The sequence below is a fragment of the Watersipora subatra genome, chromosome 3 (assembly GCF_963576615.1).
Source record: "Watersipora subatra chromosome 3, tzWatSuba1.1, whole genome shotgun sequence".
Lineage (NCBI taxonomy): Eukaryota > Metazoa > Bryozoa > Gymnolaemata > Cheilostomatida > Watersiporidae > Watersipora > Watersipora subatra.
In genome coordinates, this window is record NC_088710.1 from 72,603,937 (window position 1) to 72,628,328 (window position 24,392).

At 37.1% G+C, this 24,392-nt stretch overlaps 1 protein-coding gene across 2 annotated transcripts in view; it reads left to right on the forward strand.

Moving 5' to 3' along the window:
- The first annotated feature begins 2,803 nt into the window (after positions 1 to 2,803).
- Positions 2,804 to 24,392, forward strand: part of LOC137391226 (uncharacterized) — a 33,884-nt gene continuing 12,295 nt past the window's right edge. The window contains exons 1-4 of one of the 2 annotated variants that reach the window (XM_068077633.1): positions 2,804 to 2,934; positions 10,830 to 10,982; positions 20,127 to 20,430; positions 21,474 to 21,658. In XM_068077633.1, the coding sequence (XP_067933734.1) occupies positions 20,201 to 20,430; positions 21,474 to 21,658 (415 nt within the window). In that variant the 5' untranslated portion in view covers positions 2,804 to 2,934; positions 10,830 to 10,982; positions 20,127 to 20,200. The remainder of the gene's footprint in view (positions 2,935 to 10,829; positions 10,983 to 20,126; positions 20,431 to 21,473; positions 21,659 to 24,392) is intronic. The other variant, XM_068077634.1, reaches the window with a different exon arrangement.

Below are 24,392 nucleotides of genomic sequence, written 5' to 3' on the forward strand. Positions count from 1 at the left end.
AGCCGAGAGGCTAGTAAGGCTCAATCAAAACTACCTACAGACAACAAGCTGTCTTTTGACGGAGAGGCTCACTTGGGTCCCCACACCCCAAATCAGGGAGGTGCAGAAGATGGTGTTTTGACAGCAACCTGTACTAGCTGTGAGGCTAAGCATGCCTCAGCAGGACAAAAGCGATTGCGGAGGAAGAGACCCTGATGGAAGGTGAGCCAGACTCTGAGGAAGATTTTGGAATATACCCTATGTGTGATTTAGATGACTCGGCGATGTCGGTAAAGGGAGACCTAGGCGCCTAGTCAAAGCACGGGAGCAGGTAAAAACAGAAACAGGTATGTACCCAGAACTTGCAGGTTAGAGCTGACGATAACAGGTTAGGCTGGCGAGAGCTACTATGGCCCAGAGAGTGAGTGTGGGAAAAGGATGACTCAACCCATACAGGAAAGGCCACTTTTGATTTTAGTATGGGTTAACATCTGGTTTACAGGCTACCTTCATGCTCATGTACAATTGCTATGCTCCCGTTTAAAACCTTGGGTAAGCTTGATAACCTCCCCTTATCCCAGCGTCACTAACACCTTAGCGAGCTCATGATGACTGCAGGCCTTACTAGTGTGCTAAAGGATAGTATACATGTGTGTCAGACACCATGTCTGAAGCTTGTTGCTTCTTAACATGATTCCTGGAGGTGGTAAAACCTATGTTTGAACACCAATAGTTACAGTGTCTATGTTCAGGGCTCAAAGGGCAACAAACGAGGCATGTTATATATGCGTCTATGCACGTTATAGGTTCCGAGGCTACGGAGACTAGAGGATCCTAATCCTATCAGGATGTCATATGACGTAAAAAGTCTAGATCCACTACATATATTGGGAGACCAGGCGGTGCGCTTTCTTTTATATACGATTCTTCTTGCTGGTAAGTGACCAGTAGGAATAAGACACATTCTTCATACTCAAATAAAATCTCAACAAACAGATCAATGTAAATCGCAATTTAACCTATTCAATCTGCATTATAACGATATTGGATAATTATAATAATGGTAAAGAAAGAAAGATAAGAAAATCATCCTTGCCATAAGTAAATGAGAAAACGAGAAAACACAATAATAGGGAATTGTCTTTTCATCTCACACAAAAAGCAAATTTCTCAAACTTATCAAAGACTGGCGCGCCATCTGCCATTAGAATGGTTATATTTTCCTTCTGAAGTGCCTACCCATTCATTTCTTTCTAATTCTTTTATAGATATTTTCATCAATCTGAAAGAACTTAAATTTCCATCATTCATTACTCACTATAACCCCGAAATATACTTACTTACGTCTGTCCATAAACACAGGGCATAGATACAGGAGTTAATACGTGAATTATGATGATGAATTCGAAGGCGTTTATGGACAGGTGTAAGTATATTTTAAAGTAATAGTGAGTAAAAGAATGATAAAAATTAAAGTTGATTAAGATTGATAAGAATGTCTAAAATAAGAATTAGAAAGAAATAAATGAATAGGCACTTCAGAAGGAAAATAAAGAATATGACATTTTTACTGGCAAATCGCAAATGGCGCACCGGTCTTTGATACGCAGGCTACTGTGAATTTGATGATCCAAACCATAAAACTATTTCTTTTTGAGGTGAGATAACTCTAAAATTTCAACTATCAGAGACAAGATTGTCGACAATTTTAAGTTTTTTCGTATTTTAATTGAATATGCTAGATGCATTTTTACAAACTACCCTCAAAATTTTGTTAAAAATTTAAGGGTAGTTTTTAATGTCTGGGCTAGCGTAATCAGAGAACTTTCACTAATAACGTATAAAGATACATGCAACTATTTATATAAAAGGTCCATAAAAAGAAAACAACAACAACACTGTTAAGGTTACGTTTCAGAAAATATATGTAAGCACTGCATACGACGACAGAATCTAATACATGTAGTTTGTCAGTACGTACATGTACATTACGTCCTGTACTCCTGTACTTAGCCTCCTGTTGTGGAAGTCAGCGCTGACTAACCACTAGCAAGTGGGTTCTGCGTACAAGTTGTCTTATACTGAACGAGTAATAGCTCTCATGCACAACTGTAATTGTTGCAACAAAGTGTCTGGTGAATAATGGCTTTTATTCACACAAGCTCTATAAACATGAGAAGATAGAACAATTAGAACAATTCACTACAATCAAGCGTAATGCTGAAATGAGTTACAATAATAAATACCCAAAACAGTTACACTTGTAAATGTAAGAATGTTAAGCAATATATATGTTACCAAAGATATACAAAGCTGCACAAAGGTAAGTTAATGTTACCACACTGTTCTTGATGCAGGTTAAGGACGTAACTCTCAGTCTTTAGTTCCGTTGTTTGGAGTCCGTATCGCTAGCTCTGTGCTCTTTGTTTTCCCGTCTTAACACTGAAGCACCATTGCTTATATAGCAAGGGCTGAGTGTTAATCAACGGGCTTTCCACGCAAGCTGGCTTTTAAATTATAGGGCTAATCTGAGAATAGCTGAATGCTTATGGCAATTAAAACAACTCAGCTTAGTAAATCCATCACACCTCCTATCAAACGGTTGGCAAACCAATTTGTCGTCTTTTTTGTCTGAAATTGTCGCCAATTTGTCTGCCGTGTCGCTTTTTTGTTAAAAGTTGTCGCCCTATTAAATGTCGCCAAAAAAGTCCGGTTACCGGTTGTTACCAATCACACGCTGATCCAAAATAGGTGTGGCTTCAGAAATTATACTTCAGAGCCGTATAGTTTCACATGTGAAAATACACGGCTACACTAAACACCACCTACTTCCTGTTCGCCAGTAGACGCTTGTTTTGTTTTGCTCGGCAGGTATCTCACATACTTTTCTAGTTCTATTTTAATACCCTTCCGCAGAACTGAGCCAAAACTTTCTACGACGCTCTGCATTGAAGTGTATGTATACAATTTATCAAAACTGTATCGTTTATGTATCATGATGTCAATACTGCACTAGATCTGTAAAGAAAACATCCCAACTATCTACAAAGGCTTCTTAACGAATTCCCTCGCTACTGTATCGTTTGACTATTGTGATGAGATCAAATCGGATCTGATATCGAATAATCACATGTACAACACATCACAAACGTCAGAATTCGTAATGATTTAATCGTTTAAACACTTGCTTTACCTTGTTAACAATGATGTTACAAACTCGGTCGGTTTATCGAGTTGAACTTTGCTTGAATTCAATTATCATTATGTACAAGACTTATCTATTGCTTACTTTAAATATCATCGTATAGCTCTCCTTTTTGAGCTCCGACCGCGCTTGACCGTGTGTGCAGCAACGTGTGTCTATGCAGGTTCCATCATGTGTGCCACAAGGGTCGTCGCGATCCCTTTCACATAAATATATTGTCTCTGATACTCAAACATTAAGCTCAAACAAGCTTTGTGTGGGTGTTTTCACAAGCTGTAATGTGTCCTTATGACAGTAATGATCTTCAGAAGACTAGAGAGTTCAACTGGCGACTTCAAGAGGCTGAACAGTTTCTAGAAGTCATTGGTTGGCTTCGATGTGATTCAACGCCAACTAGTCCAAATAAAGTTCACCGTGTAGTCTTTAGCTGCTCGTTGTATGCTTCACTAAGCAGATTTATGTAAGTACTTCATGTATGTGCAGAAACTGTTGATAGTTTAGCTTTTTTAAGAACAACAAACCTCTACATACAAATGTTTCGGTATATCATATACATAAGGTTTGGGCATATTTTTGTCTTGGCATAGCCTACAAAGAAATTTTTAGTTTTAGTTTTCCAAAGCATTCCATTTTTGCTACAATGTACGAAACAAATATCACAGTGAATTGGGTAACTTTGTATACATGTGAAGGTTTGATTGAACACGTGTTCTATGGATATACTTACACACTCATCAAAGAGTGCTTGCCCTCATATATACATGTCACATATATACATATGTGACATATATAAGCTGCAACATCTAGTGAGAGAGTTTTTTTATGGACATATGAAATCTTAGCATAGAGCAGAATGGGGCTGAATGCCACGGGGCTGAATGTCACGAGGCTGAATGCCACGGGGCTGAATGCTACGGAGCTGAATGCCGCGGGCTGAATGCCGCGGGGCTGAATGCTACGGGGCTTTGTGCTTTTTATTCACTCTGGGCTGCTTCCTTGATTTTTCTTTATTCTGGATCATGCAGTAGATACAGTGTGAGACAGAAATATTATCAATTTATAGGTCAGCTTAATTTTTTTTAATTTTTGGTTAAAATATTCCCAAACCAGTAAATTAAAAGTGTTGAAGTAGGCATGTGGCGCAGATAATTGAGCTCTTAGTTTTATGTTATTAATATGGACAGCAGCTTTATAAACAATGGTACGATGACTAGCATTTTATGAAATTCAGCTGATTGTTTCTGTCAAGACAATGGGGTGAGTTGTAACAGTTTCAACTCCTACCATTTTCCCTTATATCAAGTTTTACATGTTACATTGGAATTGCAGCATTTGCTGGGATGTGGTCATATTTTTTCTGTTGGAATTCATGGATATAAGATGGATATATTAGAATTTTACTTGAAAAAGTATTTACACAGCTACTTTCACTATTACTCCTGTCTATTAACGTATCATGGTTGGTTTAATATAGTATAGATTTATAAGCAGAAAACAAAGGTACATGTATACAATGTCTGACATTAGGCCTTACGAAGAAAACATATCCTTGCGAATATTGCTATGTTCACTGGAATAATTCATGTTGTATTGTTACATACACTGAATCAGAACTTATCTCAAACTTAGTTATGAGCAGCCAGCTTGGTTTTACCAAAGGGTAGCTCTCTGCAGATTAGGTTGCTTCTTCTAAGTAAATTATATGGGTGTTACTGATGAACTAGATCTATGAAAGCTTTAGTATTAGTCAACTGTAGCTAGCAGAATTCATCAGTATCATAGATGAGTACGTGTAAGCTAGTAAAGACAGGGTGCTGATGTTTTTAAGCATCAGTATGAGAGGTCAGCGAAGAAACTAAAAGTAACTAGTTTAGCCAACGCTGCTCTGCCCAACAGCCATACTGCTGCAGAATTTTTGTACACGCACAATTGTACACGTAACAACTGTACACGCACCTCAAGTTATCCGTAAAAGATAGAAAACTATCATCGCAATTGCTTTAGTCGAGTGTTGGCTTGTTAATGATAAACTGTCAGTGGATGAATGGCATAAAAAGATTTAATTTGGGAATAGACAATTTTAACCGGATACGCAAAAGCCATAATTTGGTTTATATGATAAGTGAATGAAGCAAAACTAACATACCGTAAAACCTCTAATTGAATGCCATGGCACTCTATTTTTCAAAATTTCTTCTATAGTGGCGGTCAATTGAAGGCAGCGTTCAAATAGAGGCTGACGGTCTATTTTTCTAGTGGCTCATCAGAATTTTCGGAAGATAATTTTTGAAATTAATTGATATGATGTTCTTTTCTTCCTTATTCCTTTTAGCTCCTTTCTAGTAGTTAATATTAACCCATACACAGAGTAAACAAATCACAGCATGACTAATTTATTAGCTTGCATATGTGAATCACATACCTACTATTTATCTGCTTTGTTGCACAGCCCAAGCACCTATGAGCACTTCCTAATAAATGCTTCATTAGAACGGATACCATGGTAAGACTTAAATTATATGCAAAGAACTGATAAAGTGATAGTCTTTAGAGGCTTTTGTTACTCTTTTTTATGGAGACTTTTGCTCAATGGAAGTTTAGGCTCTGCATTGCCTAGGTTTAGAAGTAGTGTGGATGAGAAGGTTTAGAAGTAGTAGCGATGAGAAGGTTTAGAAGTAGTGTGGATGAGAAGGTTTAGAAGTAGTAGCGATGAGAAGGTTTAGAAGTAGTGGCGATGAGAAGGTTTAGAAGTAGTGGCGATGAGAAGGTTTAGAAGTAGTGACGATGAGAAGGTTTAGAAGTAGTGGGGATGAGAAGGTTTAGTAGTAGTGTGGATGAGAAGGTTTAGAAGTAGTGGCGATGAGAAGGTTTAGAAGTAGTGGCGATGAGAAGGTTTAGAAGTAGTGGGGATGAGAAGGTTTAGAAGTAGTAGCGATGAGAAGGTTTAGAAGTAGTGGCGATGAGAAAGTTTAGAAGTAGTAGCGATGAGAAGGTTTAGAAGTAGTGGCGATGAGAAGGTTTAGAAGTAGTGGCGATGAGAAGGTTTAGAAGTAGTGACGATGAGAAGGTTTAGAAGTAGTGGGGATGAGAAGGTTTAGTAGTAGTGTGGATGAGAAGGTTTAGAAGTAGTGGCGATGAGAAGGTTTAGAAGTAGTGACGATGAGAAGGTTTAGAAGTAGTGGGGATGAGAAGGTTTAGAAGTAGTGGCGATGAGAAGGTTTAGAAGTAGTAGCGATGAGAAGGTTTAGAAGTAGTGGCGATGAGAAGGTTTAGAAGTAGTGGCGATGAGAAGGTTTAGAAGTAGTGGGGATGAGAAGGTTTAGAAGTAGTGGCGATGAGAAGGTTTAGAAGTAGTAACGATGAGAAGGTTTAGAAGTAGTGGCGATGAGAAGGTTTAGAAGTAGTGGCGATGAGAAGGTTTAGAAGTAGTGGCGATGAGAAGGTTTAGAAGTAGTAGCGATGAGAAGGTTTAGAAGTAGTGGCGATGAGAAGGTTTAGAAGTAGTGGCGATGAGAAGGTTTAGAAATAGTGACGATGAGAAGGTTTAGAAGTAGTGGGGATGAGAAGGTTTAGTAGTAGTGTGGATGAGAAGGTTTAGAAGTAGTGGCGATGAGAAGGTTTAGAAGTAGTGACGATGAGAAGGTTTAGAAGTAGTGGGGATGAGAAGGTTTAGAAGTAGTGTGGATGAGAAGGTTTAGAAGTAGTAGCGATGAGAAGGTTTAGAAGCAGTGGCGATGAGAAGGTTTAGAAGTAGTGGGGATGAGAAGGTTTAGAAGTAGTGTGGATGAGAAGGTTTAGAAGTAGTAGCGATGAGAAGGTTTAGAAGCAGTGACGATGAGAAGGTTTAGAAGTAGTGACGATGAGAAGGTTTAGTAGTAGTGTGGATGAGCAGGTTTAGAAGTAGTGGCGATGAGAAGGTTTAGAAGTAGTGGGGATGAGAAGGTTTAGAAGAAGTGACGATGAGAAGGTTTAGAAGTAGTGGGGATGAGAAGGTTTAGAAGTAGTGTGGATGAGAAGGTTTAGAAGTAGTGGGGATGAGAAGGTTTAGAAGTAGTGGGGATGAGAAGGTTTAGAAGTAGTGGGGATGAGAAGGTTTAGAAGTAGTAGCGATGAGAAGGTTTAGAAGTAGTGGGGATGAGAATGTTTAGAAGTAGTAGCGATGAGAAGGTTTAGAAGTAGTGGCGATGAGAAGGTTTAGAAGTAGTGGCGATGAGAAGGTTTAGAAGTAGTGGGGATGAAAAGGTTTAGAAGTAGTGTGGATGAGAAGGTTTAGAAGTAGTCATGGCTATGAGAAAGATATATACAAAGTGACATACTTTAATTTAGACTCGGAGAAGTTTCAACAAACAGCTGGTATATTTTTATTATCTTAAAACGGAGTTTTTTTTCTAGTCTTCATTTTCGCTTCCACAAAACTCTATTGTGTCGAATAGCTCTGAACGTCTTAGGCAGTAAAGTACTTTAGGCATGCAGTCAATTATCTGATGGAATGTTACATCGTATGTTGGAAACTTAAAATGCTAAGCCAAGGTTTGACTATATTACTATTGGACAGTTGCACAACTTAGCAGAATGTTTCAACTAAATGGGTTACTACTCACTAGCTACCGAGCAATTGCTTGAACATATTCGCTGTGTTTCCATGCTCCTAATGGATTTAGAGTTGCTTCCACTCCAAATGATAGAACCAGTAAAGTTTGACGCCGTTTCGCTAACTTTGTGTGAAGGCATTCAATGTAGGAGTAATATTCAATATCATAGAAACGCTCATAACCGGTGGATCCGAATCTATAATACTCTGGCTAAACTTTCTCTCGTGGAGCTTATAAAAATCTAGCATAGCGACCAGGCATCTTGGCTTAGTTAGCACAACTAGTTGACTCCGCATTAATTGAAAAGTGACTGTGCCCAGAGAGCAAGTCTATTCAACGGATTTTGTTTGGAAGGATACATCACAAATCTTGGAAAGATCTATATAGGGCAACTCTGAATCGTTGAAACAGTAGGGTACAAATTCATCGGCAATAGGCAACTCTGAACCAATTCAAAGCATGGAAATGCAGTAATAGATTAATAATAAAGCTCTAGAAAGCGTCATCCTGCACATGAGTTCAGATTGCCTGATGTAACCCATATTCTCTTATCACCTACATGGCAGTATTCCACTGTCCCAAATATTTGTCCAAGAAACAAAACATTGTAATATTTTACCCTACAGGATGAATTTATTCGCGGAGTTAAATTTCGCGAAAATTGCCATTTCATGCATATTCGCGGATTGATTTATTCGCGACTGAAAACTGTCACTCTCTATGAAAAGTTACCTCTATTACGTCTAGCAATAGAGTTAATCCTATGCATGAGCGCATTGCGTGTTTCGTTTTCTATTTAGCTTACAACTACGGGTTGATCGTGCTAAGCTATAACCTTTTTGCTGCGTTCATAGGTTTTCACGAATATTCATAGATTTGGAGGCCTTTGATGAACCAACAATTTGTGGTAAGTAATGAGTTTTTTCAAAACCATTTACTAAATTAGTTGAATTTTACTTTGGTTCTTCGGTAAAACGCAATATTTATTTTTTCCATTCCTACCGCTTCATTATTTGTTTCAGTGTGAGAGAGAGATTTTTCATCATACACGGCAGCACAATGACTGCAAGGGTGGCATATGTCATTCTTAGAAGATCACCAATCATTCAGGGAGGTCTGGAAATTGAGGTAGAAGTGACCGCAGCTACTTACGAGGAGAATATATGTTTTAAAAATGGAACAAAAACGCCTTTACGAGCACAAGTCTTTGGCCAACCGGCAGAACATTGCAATAGTAAGCCACGAGGAGAGTTCTGATGATAACTTCCTTGCCAGCCATGTAGTAGCGAGAGAATCGCCTTTAACATCTACCCAAGACAGTGACAGCGATATAGAGCTGCTATTACCAAAATAACTAGTCAGAGAGCACCATTACACGCTAGTATTCACTTATCAAGAGTATCAGTTTAATTTTATTGCTCTAGACAACCGCCATATAGACTAAACTGTTTATATTTATACTCCATTCGTCGTTTGTAAAATTTTATTTGTATTTGAAATATTTTATTTGTACACTCAAGTTTGTAATAAATTATAATATATCTATACATGAAATAAAATATATAATTTAATCATGTTTGCTGCAGCAATATCAAGGAGTTGTTGTCAATGAAGGGGTCTAGGTTGACTGGTTGCTTCTCTGCCAATATTCCTGCCTTGATGAATATTACTACTTGTCTCTAGTTTTCGTAATCGGAGTAGGTTGTTTCATTCTCAATCTGCAGTAAACACAAAAAAGAAAAAATATTAATAAGTGTTAAGGAAGTACAAAAACAGTTTTTAAACAAAAGAATTAACTAATGCAGTTATTTATGGTAAAGCGTATCTGCACTGCAAATCAAATACATACCATAATGTCCAGATCAGAATCATGATCGTCCTCAACTTCGGTATTAGAGATTGATGGAGTTGATTTCAATGTAAAAAGACTAGGAGAGATTTTTTGCTATGACGAAGCCATGCCGAATAACTTGTGAAAACCTTGAATAATTTTGTAAAGTTTGATGCAATGGCAATAAAATTCGAAGCCCGGCGATGATTTTAAAGAAGTTTTGGAACTCGGCTACGTTTAGTACTTCTGCCTAGCGGCTATTTTTGTGATGACGCCATTCTGCATATCTTGTGACAACCTTGAATAATTTTGTAAAGAAATATGATGCATTGGCAATGGTGTTAGCTCAAAGCACGGGCAATGATTTTAAAAATGTTTTGGAACTCAACTACGTTTAGTATTTATATTAAAAACTAGCCTAGCAGCTAGTTTTTAATTTGATGCAGTAGTTATTCTCCCTTGTGATTAAAAATAGAACTAATTATTCACGGAATTTAATAGTTCGCGGAATTGACTGTTCGCAAAATCGCGAATTTTTATAACCAACGAATATTTTCATCCTGTACGGTACATTGGTACCAACTGATCTACTAAGTTTTTATAGAATCTGTAGATTGTTTTATATGGTCCAATAGTATTTTGAGGACATATTAATTTATTTAGTGCGTCCTCATAATACTACCCGGGCTCTGCTCGCGGTGTGGGCTGATCTATGACAGGCTTCCAACTTTACACCTTTGCACAAGTCACCCAACTATGTTCCTATTCAGCCTTGCAATAATATTGTCTTGTTTAGAATATAAACTTCTGATTGTGCCCAATGTTGTGATTAGCATTTAAAATGAGTTGTATCTGTAAGGCTGTCAGACTGTCAGACTCAATGCGTACTTGTACTTGTATAGGAAAATTTCTATTTTGAAGCTCAGTAGAGGCAGCGTAAACACCTTAGCTACATGTAATCAGGTCACATCTTATGGTGTAATCAATTAATTGTTTGGTGGTTAGATTTAGGTTCCAAGCGAGCTCATGTGGTCTGCCTGGCCCCTCTGGTTTATTGCCAATCGCCTGACCAGCAATTAATCGTGTTAGCCTTGCTTGGTATCCTATCATTGCGAGGTTCCCATCTGGAGCAATGGGAATAAAGCCACAAGTGTTTTTCAGTTTAACGAAACATCGCTGCTTGCAACATGTTTTATGGTCGTTCTTTGCTTGGCTGTTTTAGTGTTTTTATGAAATACTCATGCTGTCAGATATTCCCCCTCTCCTCTAATCTCCGGCTAACAGTCTGAAGCAGACGAGATTTAACAACTAAGTGAGGATAGTGACAGCATCGGTTGACGATACTCGGTTACTCGAGTCTAGACATTCGATGCAGGTAAGTGTTTATCTTTGTACATGCAATCGTTTTTACATGAATTTTATACTGACGAGCTTATGTGTTAGTTTGGATATTTCCAATAACTCTTTAAAAAAAAGATAAAGTCAGTATAAAAATAGTTCAGCCATAAACTTTCAGGTTTGTTTTTATCTAATTTTAAAGAGAAGCAATAGACTCCAGATGACTTGTCAACAGTAGCTAAAGAAACAATCTGTGTTTATGCTCGGCGCGTATGAAAGATTGCAGTTTCAAGTCAATGATGACAAAAATTGTGTGTCAACAGTGACTGTTGTATGTATCACCAGTTGTACCTGTGATACATACAACAGTGACTGTTGTAAGTATCACCAGTTGTACCTGTGATACATACAACAGCGACTGTTGTATGTATCACCAGTTGTACCTGTGATACATACAACAGCGACTGTTGTATGTATCACCAGTTGTACCTGTGATACATACAACAGCGACTGTTGTATGTATCACCAGTTGTACCTGTGATACATACAACAGCGACTGTTGTATGTATCACCAGTTGTACCTGTGATACATACAACAGCGACTGTTGTATGTATCACCAGTTGTACCTGTGATACATACAACAGCGACTGTTGTATGTATCACCAGTTGTACCTGTGATACATACAACAGCGACTGTTGTATGTATCACCAGTTGTACCTGTGATAATTTTCAGTAATCCATCTTCTCAGTTTTGATATAAATTTTAACTGTGAACGGATATGCTGTTCATTTCTTCCTTATTCCTGTTCGCTGCTCTCTAGTAGTTAGTATTAACCCATGCACTGAGTATGCTCTCTAGTAGTTAGTATTAACCCATGCACTGAGTATGCTCTCTAGTAGTTAGTATTAACCCATGCACTGAGTATGCTCTCTAGTAGTTAGTATTAACCCATGCACTGAGTATGCTCTCTAGTAGTTAGTATTAACCCATGCACTGAGTATGCTCTCTAGTAGTTAGTATTAACCCATGCACTGAGTATGCTCTCTAGTAGTTAGTATTAACCCATGCACTGAGTATGCTCTCTAGTAGTTAGTATTAACCCATGCACTGAGTATGCTCTCTAGTAGTTAGTATTAACCCATGCACTGAGTAAACAAATCACAATTTGTGATTGGTTGAGCAATCAGGCGGATCCAATTGCAATCAGGTTTGCAATTGGCTGAAGTTGTGAAAGGAGATCATTCCTGGTCGACTTGAATTGAGCTTCCTGATCAGCTGTATGGTCTTGTCAGCCCTGTTGTCGTGTTATCGTGTGTTGTCGTGTTAGGCTACAGTACCTATACTATCCCTTCTTCATCAGCTGTGCTGTATTGTCAGCCCTAAGGCTACAGTACCTATACTATCCCTTCTTCATCAGTTGTGCTGTATTGTCAGCCCAAAGGCTACAGTACCTATCCTATCCCTTCCTTATCAGCTGTGCTGTCTTGTCAGCCCTTTTGCTACAGTACCTACACTATCCCTTCCTCATCAGCTGTGCTGTCTTGTCAGCCCTAAGGCTACAGTACCTATACTATTCCTTCCTTATCAGCTGTGCTGTCTTGTCAGCCCTAAAGCTACAGTACCTACACTATCCCTTCCTTATCAGCTGTGCTGTCTTGTCAGCCCTATTGCTACAGTACCTACACTATCCCTTCCTTATCAGCTGTACTGTCTTGTCAGCCCTAAGGCTACAGTACCTACACTATCCCTTCCTTATCAGCTGTACTGCCTTGTCAGCCCTAAAGCTACAGTACCTATACTATCCCTTCCTTATCAGCTGTGTGGTCTTGTCAGCCCTAAGGCTACAGTACCTACACTATCCCTTCCTTATCAGCTGTGCTGTCTTGTCAGCCCTAAGGCTACAGTACCTACACTATCCTTCCTTATCAGCTGTACTGTCTTGTCAGCCCTATTGCTACAGTTTCTACACTATCTCCTTTTTTCGAGGTTTTTCTAGGAATGGCTTATCTGTAAGATATTTGCTTATATGCCAAGGTGTATTGTAATATCGCTTTACGTTAAAGATTTCCCAACATAAGCTGTAAACTTGGAACAAAGATTTGGCCACAGCACTAATAATTTCTAGCATGACATGGCAAGTTTTCTCAATACATTGAAGTTTCCTAAGTGAAAGTAAAAAAGCTGAAGATACAATTTTACAAAATGTGAAAAAAAGATGGTAAAAGTTTAAGTAAGCTTAAGTTAGCCTAGTGAAACTAAGTTAATTCAAGTATTCCAAGTTAATTCAAGTGTGCCAAGTTAATTCAAGTGTGCCAAGTTAATTCAAGTGTGCCAAGTTAATTCAAGTGTGCCAAGTTAATTCAAGTGTGCCAAGTTAATTCAAGTGTGCCAAGTTAATTCAAGTGTGCCAAGTTAATTCAAGTGTGCCAAGTTAATTCAAGTGTGCCAAGTTAATTCAAGTATGCCAAGTTAATTCAAGTGTGCCAAGTTAATTCAAGTATGCCAAGTTAATTCAAGTGTGCCAAGTTAATTCAAATGTGCCAAGTTAATTCAAGTATGCCAAGTTAATTCAAGTGTGCCAAGTTAATTCAAGTTCCATTTAGTGTAAGTTAGAGTAGCTTTTGCTGTGTGTTTACACTACTGCCTCTACCTCCAAACTTAGACATTGCTGTGTGTTTACACTACTGCCTCTACCTCCAAACTTAGACGTTGCTGTGTGTTTACACTACTGCCTCTACCTCCAACTGCCTCTACCTCCAACTGCCTCTACCTCCAACTGCCTCTACCTCCAACTGCCTCTACCTCCAAACTTAGACATTGCTGTGTGTTTACACTACTGCCTCTACCTCCAAACTTAAACGTTTCTGTGTGTTTACACTACTGCCTCTACCTCCAAACTTAGACGTTTCTGTGTGTTTACACTACTGCCTCTACCTCCAAACTTAGACGTTTCTGTGTGTTTACACTACTGCCTCTACCTCCAAACTTAGACGTTTCTGTGTGTTTACACTACTGCCTCTACCTCCAAACTTAGACGTTTCTGTGTGTTTACACTACTGCCTCTACTTCCAAACTTAGACGTTTCTGTGTGTTTACACTACTGCCTCTACCTCCAAACTTAGACGTTTCTGTGTGTTTACACTACTGCCTCTACCTCCAAACTTAGACGTTTCTGTGTGTTTACACTACTGCCTCTACCTCCAAACTTAGACGTTTCTGTGTGTTTACACTACTGCCTCTACTTCCAAACTTAGACGTTTCTGTGTGTTTACACTACTGCCTCTACCTCCAAACTTAGACGTTTCTGTGTGTTTACACTACTGCCTCTACTTCCAAACTTAGACGTTTCTAAGTATGCATATCCATTCACATGTCTTCAAGGTACAGCAACAGTAACACATTTTTATTTACTGAGCGCCTCTCTATCAATCTCTTATCTACATCCTGCTTTAGCTTTCTTCTTGGTGCGTTTGTTTTATCGCTAGTTGTAACTTCTGCAGTATTTTTTAAGGAGTTCTTGTAGGCATTTGGTCTGGAAAACTAATTAAATGAATTACAGTGATTTCGTTATTTAATATGTAATCTATCTTATGATGGTTTTAACACACGAGGCAGTTTTTGGAATCAATTGACTCTATATATAGAGAGTTTACTGTTATATAGTCACTCCAAGGCTGTCATGCGGCAGCAGGCTCAAGTCAGCTTATTCTAGCTAGTAACATCCACATCTCGAATTCTTTGACAAGATTAACTATAGGTCTGACTACACACTCTGACCAAATGCATAGCCAATATCTCTGATATGGCTGGATCATAGAGTTATCTCCCCCTAGAGTGATAACTACACGAGCATTTCCGTTGCCAACAAGGAGCGTTTAGGCCACACCCCTTTTTTGTGCTAGTCAGTCGTAGTGATTGACTAGATCAATAACATCAGCCATGAGAAGGGTTAAACAAGGATCATGAATTTCCAGTTAAGATAGTAATTAATGCTCATATTAAAGAAATGATGATTATAGTTTATTACTCTAATATATGCTTATTATTTAAAGCAATTCAATACCTATTACCTACATGACTTGCAAAGGCACTGAATAGATAGTGTTAAAGAATAGAGAAAGCATAATATTATTATGCTTTCTTAGTTATCTTGAGGTGTTGACTGATGTTCTAAAAAAAGAATCAAGGAGATTGACCCGCTAGAAGCTGAGATATAGCCAGCCAAACACAGGTCTACCTAATAAAGAATCAGAGGAAAACCCTTCGAAAATCCCGAAAACTGTGACGTATGAAATCGACTTAATGTTCATGTGCCAGAGTTGCACACCCTTACCGCGATTACGTATAATGATTGTTTTGGCTACGAGATGTGAAACGCTTCTCGCGATAGTAAATAATTCACAGATTAGCTCTGGTTTCTCAGGAAAATCAAGCAAACATTGTGCGGTAAAGGCATTTGCCCACAACCCCTCGCCGTTATTTTTTAAAACAGAAGAGCAGATTTTGACTATTGTGCTTCAAATTTTAACTCGATCTCCACGGATATGCTCCGAAGATCCTCTGTTCAACGAACGGCGCGTGTATAGTCTATATGCGACATCCGCGATTGCAGTTCGCTTAGAATAAGAATGTGAATTTTTGTTCAATCATCATTTTTCTACTGTGTATCTACTGCAGTATTCAGTTGATTTTCATGATTATCGTCACTATTAACAGACTGGAAGTTCACTACAGCCATAATATTAAAAAGACTAACTTGACCGTGCTGCTCTTGCTGTAAGAAAAGAAAACGATAACTTTTGATTTGATTTTTCTATTGATCTATTCTCTTATCTTTGATTATTTTTTATGATTAATATAATAATCATAATGCATATTATACAAAATAATAATATAACTGCGTATAGAATAAATGATGTAACTAATATAATTTGTAGAAAGTGATAGCAGAATGTTGCGAAATAATAGATGCGTGTAATTATTTTATTCTAAAACTAATCTACACGTCAGAGGGACTGGTTCGGAATTCAGAGCAATGATTGTTAGGCCCAATTTGATTGTTCTAGATTTCCAGGGATTAAACCAATTAAAACGCCGTGATTGCTATTGGAGAGCGCATTAGTTGGCTTATTTGACCAATGGCACACAAGTCGATTTCATGTGTCATATATTGATGATTACCAAAACACTTATGTTTTTTGGTAGACCTGTGTTTGGCTGGCTATATCTCAGCTTCTGGTTGGTCAATCTCCTTGATTCTTTTTTTAGAACATCAGTCAACACCTCAAGATAAATAATAAAGCATAATAATATTATGCTTTCTCTATTCTTTAAGTAAGTGAGTTAATGCAATCAGTTACTCATAGATAAGATAGATAGTCATACTGGGATTGTATTACATTAGTGTGATGGGAAGCTAATCGACTGCCATCAACTATGAGCTGTACTGCCCGAGTAATAAAAAAGTCTTTGGACAGGAAATCTATTTTTGTATAACATTAACCATTCTAACTTTTAAACTTCATATCATGAGAAAATATTTTTAAGCAGTTCAAATGAATTAAGAGGAAAAAGAAAACAACTGTAAAGGTTTTCAAGCTTTTTCAAACAACTACAACTTTTGAATTTCATATCACGAAAGAAGTGTTTTGTTGAAATAAATTAGGAAAAAAATAAAACTGTAAATGTGTTTAAATGTAAAATAATTAGCAAGTAATGGCTAAATATAATCTGTTTAGCTATGATTACAATGAAAAATTATTTAATAAATAAGGTAATAAAAAAGTCTATTTTATTTTTATATAATTATAATTTAGTATAATTAAGTATAATTTATTTTTATTTAACATATAACAACATTTGCCACTTTAATTTTCAAACTACATATTATGAGAAGTGTTTTGTGTAATTGAAATAAATGAAAAGAAGAGAGAAAATAAAAACAACTGTAAATGTGTTTAAGCTTTTTCAAACACCTACAACTTTTAAATTTCATATCATGAAAGAAGTTTTTTGTTAAAATGAATTAGGAAGAAAAATGAAACTGCAAATGTGTTTAAATGTAAATGTGAAATAATTAGCAAGTAATGGCTAAATATAATCTGTTTAACTATGATTACAATAAAAAATTATTTAATAAATAAAGTAATAAAAAAGTCTATTTTATTTTTAAATAATTATAATTCAGTATAATTAAGTATAATTTATTTTTATCTAACATGTAACAACATTTGCCACTCTAACTTTCAAACTTTTTGCTTGCTTACATCAAGCAGATGTCCACTAACTAGTGGACATCTTTGCTTCAAGCTAGTCTATGTATTTGATTGATATGTATTGAAATCTAATATTACATGCAAGGGTTGTTTGTGAACTGGGGTGTCAATGAATCACTCTATCACCATACAATGTCAATACTTTCAGTTGATGGCAGTCGATTAGCTTCCCATCACACCAATGTAATACAACCCCAGTATGACTATCTATCTTATCTATGAGTAACCAATGATATACAGCCCCAATGTGTGGGGGCTGTATAAGTGTTTATCATTGGAGTAACTGATTGCATGAACTCACTTGCTTAACACTATCTATTCAGTGCCTTTGCAAGGCATGTAGATATTGAATTGTTTTAAATAATTAGCATATATTAAAGTAATAAGCTATAATCATCATTTCTTTAATATGAGCAATAATTACTATCTTAACTGTGGAAATTCCTGATCATTCTCATGGCTGATGTTATTGTTCTGTCAATCACTACGATCGACTAGCACAAAAAAGGGGCGTGGCCTAAACGCTCCTTGTTGGCACCGGAAACGCTCGTGATGTTGAGAGCACAGTTATCACTCTAGGGGAGATAACTCTATGGGCTGGATACATACTGATTATACCAAATGATTTGTTACCCTGAAAAGTTCCTTGACCAATGGGAATTGCCATCTATCATTATTGAAGTATCATCAGCAGATCAATTATCTATAATTATGGATCACGAACAGTTTGTGATAATACAGTAGGTGTTCCTACAACGCTAATAATTCAGGAACTTTTATATTATAGAGATTTTATGTTATACAAACAATAAAATTCGTGTAAATTAGCTAATCCGATTTTCTCACAAGTGTGGCAAGATATATCACCATTTGAATCGAATTTGAGAACTCGCCCTGACTCGGCACTTAACGTCATAGGGAACTTTTACGTAGTCCGAAGCAAAAACTACATAAATCTTCTAAGCTATCTGAAGTTCAGGTTATAGGAGGTATACTTTCTAGGAGGTATATGTTATAGGAGGTATACTTTATAGGAGGTATACTTTATAAGAGGTATACTTTATAGGAGGTATCCTTTATAGGAGGTATACTTTATAGGAGGTATACGTTATAGGAGGTATACGTTATAGGAGGTATACGTTATAGCAGGTATACGTTATAGCAGGTATACTTTATAAGAGGTACACTTTATAAGAGGTATACTTTATAAGAGGTATACTTTATAAGAGGTATACTTTATAGGAAGTATACTTTATAGGAGGTATACTTTATAGGAGGTATACTTTATAGGAGGTATACTCATGTATAATTTCATGTGATTTGAAGATTGTTTGACTTGTTGAGAGAAATTCATTCGACACTAGTTATTTTTTTAAGAAAAGTTCCTTTGAAGGATCCTTCAATGACCTCAAATGGTAATCTTTGAGGATTTTAACCACTGTGATTGATATGTGCTTTGTGTCCAAACACACCAAAGACCCTGGGCTATAGTTGGTACCCTGGTCATCCTCTAGGTTTGTATTATAAAACTTGACTTAATGTAATTAAAATTGTAAACTGAAAACGCAAAAAGGGTTTTCTACTGAACTCTGAAATACAACTACTGTCATGCCTCTACATATGAGCCTAATGCTTTTTGAGACCAAGCTCATATGTCAATTATTTTGCATCTCAACTCAATTTATCCATTATTAAAATAGCTGATACAAATTAATAAGCTCCCACTCTTAAAAAATACATAAGATCCGGATATTGTGATGAAAAAAATGTGTTTTTAATAGTTCTAACTCACCACCTACACTCACAAAGTAGCAAATACATATCTAGTGGGTGTGATCTGCAATAAAATGTAGCAATATTCTACACAGTACTGTATGAAGATCTTACCTTCGAGACAGATGGTCGCGGCTAATGTCGGTGTGAGAAAGACTTGCTGGCAATGCATTTGTCGTGCTACACTTATGTGATGCTACATAGCATAACTTAGCATAACATAGCATAACATAGCATAACATAGCATAACTTAGCATAACATAGCATAACATAGCATAACTTAGCATAACATAGCATAACATAACATAGCATAACATAGCATAACATAGCATAACATAAACCTTAAATTTAACTTGAATGAATTTAGCTTTCTAAGTACAAGTTTTAATATTTCACTAAACTTAATTCTAGTTGTGTCTTCGGTTTCATTTTTTATTATCTTCTTCCGGCCTGGCTCATTTTGCCTCGCTTTCATCTTCACTTTTAGCCGGACTTTTAAAAACTTTTTCAAACTGATCGATGAGATAGACCGAGTGATGCTGTTCTCACAACCGGCCTCTCGCTTACTTGGCTGCCTAGCGGCTGCATCAGGAACCGTTTCGTATGATCGTATCTCAAATTTCTGATGTATCTCAAGGAAGTAATTTGCTCAGAATGTTCCTCGTAGTTCAAAGATTACTCGTATCTCAAGGAAAAACTTGCTAGGAATTTTGCTCGTATCTCAAATTTCTCATATGTTAGAACACTCATATGGCGAAGTATGACTGTACTGTCTTGACAATCATTGCGAAGTCAGCAGGAAAGCATCGTGTAGGCTGACAAATTGGATGACAAGGCTAGACAGCAATAATCATTGCGAGAACGACGTTAGCCATTGCTCCTAGTCTCTGAGATCCATAGATCTGGTACATTCATTGGATTCTCTTGAAATAGTCTGAGCGCCTACTGAAATGTGTCTTGAGACTCTTGATGTTCATGTTAGTCGGTACGCCTCTGGAGATGGGTCTGCTTTTCAACCACTCACCCAATGGTGGGATCGTATCCTTGCATGCTCTCCGCTCACCATGTACATGTATGTGCCAAATCATTTTATTGAGCGCTATACTTTCAGTGTACTTCAATCGCTGCAGGTTCTTAGACTGTCCCCACCTACCGCTAGCGGATAGCTCTGCACCAGATAAAAGGTGTCAGAGGAGGTGACAGCATGAGCAACGAAAACCTGCTTCTCGTCGACAGCTGTGAATTGGTGTATATCAAGTCTGCTGCCTTCCCGAGTCAGCGTTTAGTAAGAGTGGAGCTGCTGATGGGAGGAGGCAGGAAGTTGGTGCGAGTTAAAAATGCGACTGAAAGCGACAATTCACCAGAAACCATGTATGAGCTGAATCTAGACCGACTGGCCGCAGCTTCTCTCGTTAAGCTTGGCCAGAAAGGCCTGTAAGTTACTTATCATATTATCATATGGAATATGCCGTGTGCCAGTCTCTGTTTTTCTTCTGACCGACTCCATTTGGAGATTTTATTATATAAACAGATGATCCAAAGAAATTGCTTTCTCATACCTTAACGATTGGTAGAGGCTATTAAGAAGGCCATTCATGAGCAGACAAATCTTTACACCCCGGAGGCTTACATATTGAAGGGAGAGATCTTAAGTGGCAATTTGTGTTTCAGCGATATTTCTTAGCTTTTCTATGTCAACATATCTGCATATAAGTGAAAGAGTGATACTCTGAGACCATCAACAATCATACATAGCATCACAATTACTTCTTGTCTACAAGATCTTTGAGTTTTTAGTCCTGAAGTAGGAAGCGACCGTACCCGTATCCGACCTACAACCTGTTGCTGCTGATAATACCTATGTAAAGACAGGTTGGATTTTGCTGTGCTGCAATTTTCATATCAAGGATCTTTACAGGCTTAGTGGTACAGGAGTATATACACGTGTATATACTCGTGTATATACTCGTGTATATACTTGTGTATATACTCGAGTATATTCTCGTGTATATACTCGTGTATATACACGAGTATATACACGAGTATATACATGTGTATATACACGAGTATGTACACCATTATGTTTAGTCCATCTGTTATGTACAACATTATGTTTAGTCCATTTCTAAGGACTAAAAACAAATTGGTGTCAAGCTGCCTTGAAGAGACCCTCAAATGAGGTGATTAGCAATATGCAGCAGTTCTGAATGAATTTCGTAAAATATATCATCATGGTTTAAATAGGGTACTTATAGTGTTATAGCATGCGTACATTTATAGTAAACAGTGATATGTGATTGTAAAGGCTGGCCCATCCCAAGCAACATTCAAGTTTGGTTCAAATGATGTTCTCTATGCCGTGGTGAAGAGAAGTTATGTTCACATGTAAAGGTTTTTTACATTTGTTCAGTATATGTAAGTTACCATTTATTACTCTTGGCATATACCGTATAAATACATACATATATGAACTACAGGTTAGCGAGGAAGCCAGCTAGACAGTGCTTGCTGCTTATTCATAAGACACCCGATACAGATACTTGGACTCAACTTGTCATAGTTGACAAGGAGAAACCGACTCAGTTCAACTGCGTAGCTCAATTCTATAGTAAAGTCTCTGAGATATGCTTTACTTCCTCATTCACGCTTACAAAGAACACCGGTAAGCTATGACTGGAGAGACTATAGTTCCTTTATTGTCTCCTTGAGGTTTATACCTCTTCTATTTCAAGCATGTCGGATATCAGCTGCCGAGGTGTATGTGCCGTAGCATAGTATATATGTAGTACTTGCAAACGCCTGATGCATGTTTCTTCTAAGTAAATATCCCCCTTTTTAATTAATACAATTTGTGTGGAACCATATGTAAAACATTATTTTAATAATAATATTATGTTTTACAGCAATTTTATGTAGGTAAAACTTATGCCCCTAATTTCAGCAATTTTTGTCGACTTGACGAGCTGTGCAATCGCTAATAACAACTACGAATACGAGTTGGGAGGTGCTAACCGTTCAAACATGTCTTTGTGTACGGCGAATCTCAGAAAATTGTATTGATTTTAGTTTCTAGCTCTCTAAAAGGCTAGTGTGTTTGTTAAACAAAATACCGTGAACACAAAAGGTTACAAATTGCTGTCACATTTTCGTATGATATCAAATTGATCAAAACGCCTGCTATGCCAATGCATTTGGTGGTTTTAACAGTAAAACATTACTTGTGCTGCAGCAGTCTTATGAGTTGCCATGAGATTCAAAGCAAATCGCTTAATCAAATAATTACTGTTGTTGACTGTGCATTAAGTGTACATGGTCGCTGCAGCAAGAACTTCGAGATTTAGTCTCAATAATGTACACCGTCAACCTGATGCCCTGTTGTGAACTTTGACCTCGCCTCGCATGCGCCTAGTAGTGAAGCTACACGAGGAGCTTGCATGCTCCGGCCTCTAATGTGTTAAAAGCTTTTTACAATCTGAGAATTCAGCAGAGAACTTGTATTTCTGTAGTAATGATTTAACATTACTGACTAACATTTTCTGACGGTTGACTAATGGATGGTAGATAATGTCTATTGTATCAGACATCGCTATATCCCTTGAATATATCAGAGACTGAATATACCTTTTATGCGTTTATCTACTCCTTTGTATTTATTAATATTAACTCTTTCCTGTTGGTTCACTGATTCATAACTTTAGTTGTAGTTAGTTCTATATAAAGTTATAAACAACAAAATCGGTTTTAATATACCGTAAAACCTATATTTGAATGCCACCTCTATTTGAATGCCACCTTTATTTGACTGCCACTATGTGAGAAGGGTTGAAAAATAGAGCGCCACCCTCTATTTGAACACCACCTCCATTTGACCGCCACATTGACAATCTTTGATTTTTATGAAACCGTACTATCAAGTGATCAGGAGAAGTGTCCACAAAATCGTATTAATAATGAATCGTTTACATCAATAACAATCAATTATCTTGTTGTCCAACTCCAAAGCTTTTGCTTTTTTTTGGTTAAAACTTTAAAAACATCACCATAGAAATAATGAATAACTGTATCAGGCTAATAGTAGTTTCTTGTTTAACGCGGTCTTGATACTTCGAAGTACATGTACATGTATATAAAAAATGGCTACATTTACGATAGTAGATAACTGCCAGTGTTGGGCCGAAGGTTACGTTTAACGATCAAAACTTTTACGCGTTGCATTTGTGCTAAATGCAACCCTCAAAAGTTTTGCTCTGCCAAAAAGTTGTTTGGACGCTAATATCGACTAGTTCAGCGGTGCAGAAGAAGAGTTGAGGTCAGGAGATATTGCGAGAGGTATTGAACATCCAGAAGATGTTCGGTTTATCGAAAGCAGCAATCAGAATGCAGCTATCTCAGCAAACGATGCAAATATTTTTGTTTTAAAAACGTTAATTTTTGTTTCTGCATGTAATATAAGTATGGTTAGTTTATGTCACATGTTCATGGATATATATTTGTAGCATTTGATAGATTATCATTATATAACTTATAAATTTGCAGATTTATAGCATATTATTTGATAGCATCATTGCGGTAATCTGATCTTAAAATTATGCTCATAACTCCTCTTCTATTGCACATAAAAAGCTAGTTTTAGCTACAAACTATAGCAAACATATCAATGAGGGCAATGAGCCTTTGTGTAACATTGTTAAATATAAACATAAAATAAAAATCTCTTCAAATTTGGAATGAAATAAAAATTAAAAGCTCTAATAAATTGCAAAGCGGTACACGTGCTAGAATATCATCGCAGGTTCATTGCAAGCAATATATAGCAACTGGTAGAAATATTTCTCGGTTTTTTAATTCATATTTATTAAGAGATCTTTGACAAGTTGGAGGTAAGTTAGCAGATTTATTGCATCCAAAAGGTTTAATATCGCTCCACCTGAAAAAGAGGGCAAAATATAGTGGACATTCGCTTTGCCTGTAAAAAGGCTAAATTTATCTTCCGAAAATTCTGACGAGCCATTTGAAAAATACAACGCCAGCCTCTATTTGAATGCCGCCTCCAATTGACTGCCACTATAGAGGAAGGGTTGAAAAATAGAGCGTTGTGGCGTTCAATTTGAGGTTTCACAATACTTGCAATCTTTTAGCCCAAGGCTATACCCTTGTGAGATCCAAACTCTGAAACCACTTAATTTGAAGTTCTATATACTAAGTTCTTAGCAAAAGAATTCCAGCATTTTATGGATTTCATACTTGTTACTGTAAATACCCGCGTATAGGAGGATACCATGTATAGGACGCAGTGGATATTTGACCCCAAAAACGATGGAAAAACTGTGTGACTGTATAGGACGCATCCTAATTTTAGTCCTAAATTTCTATTAATTTTTATAGAAACGGTGGTG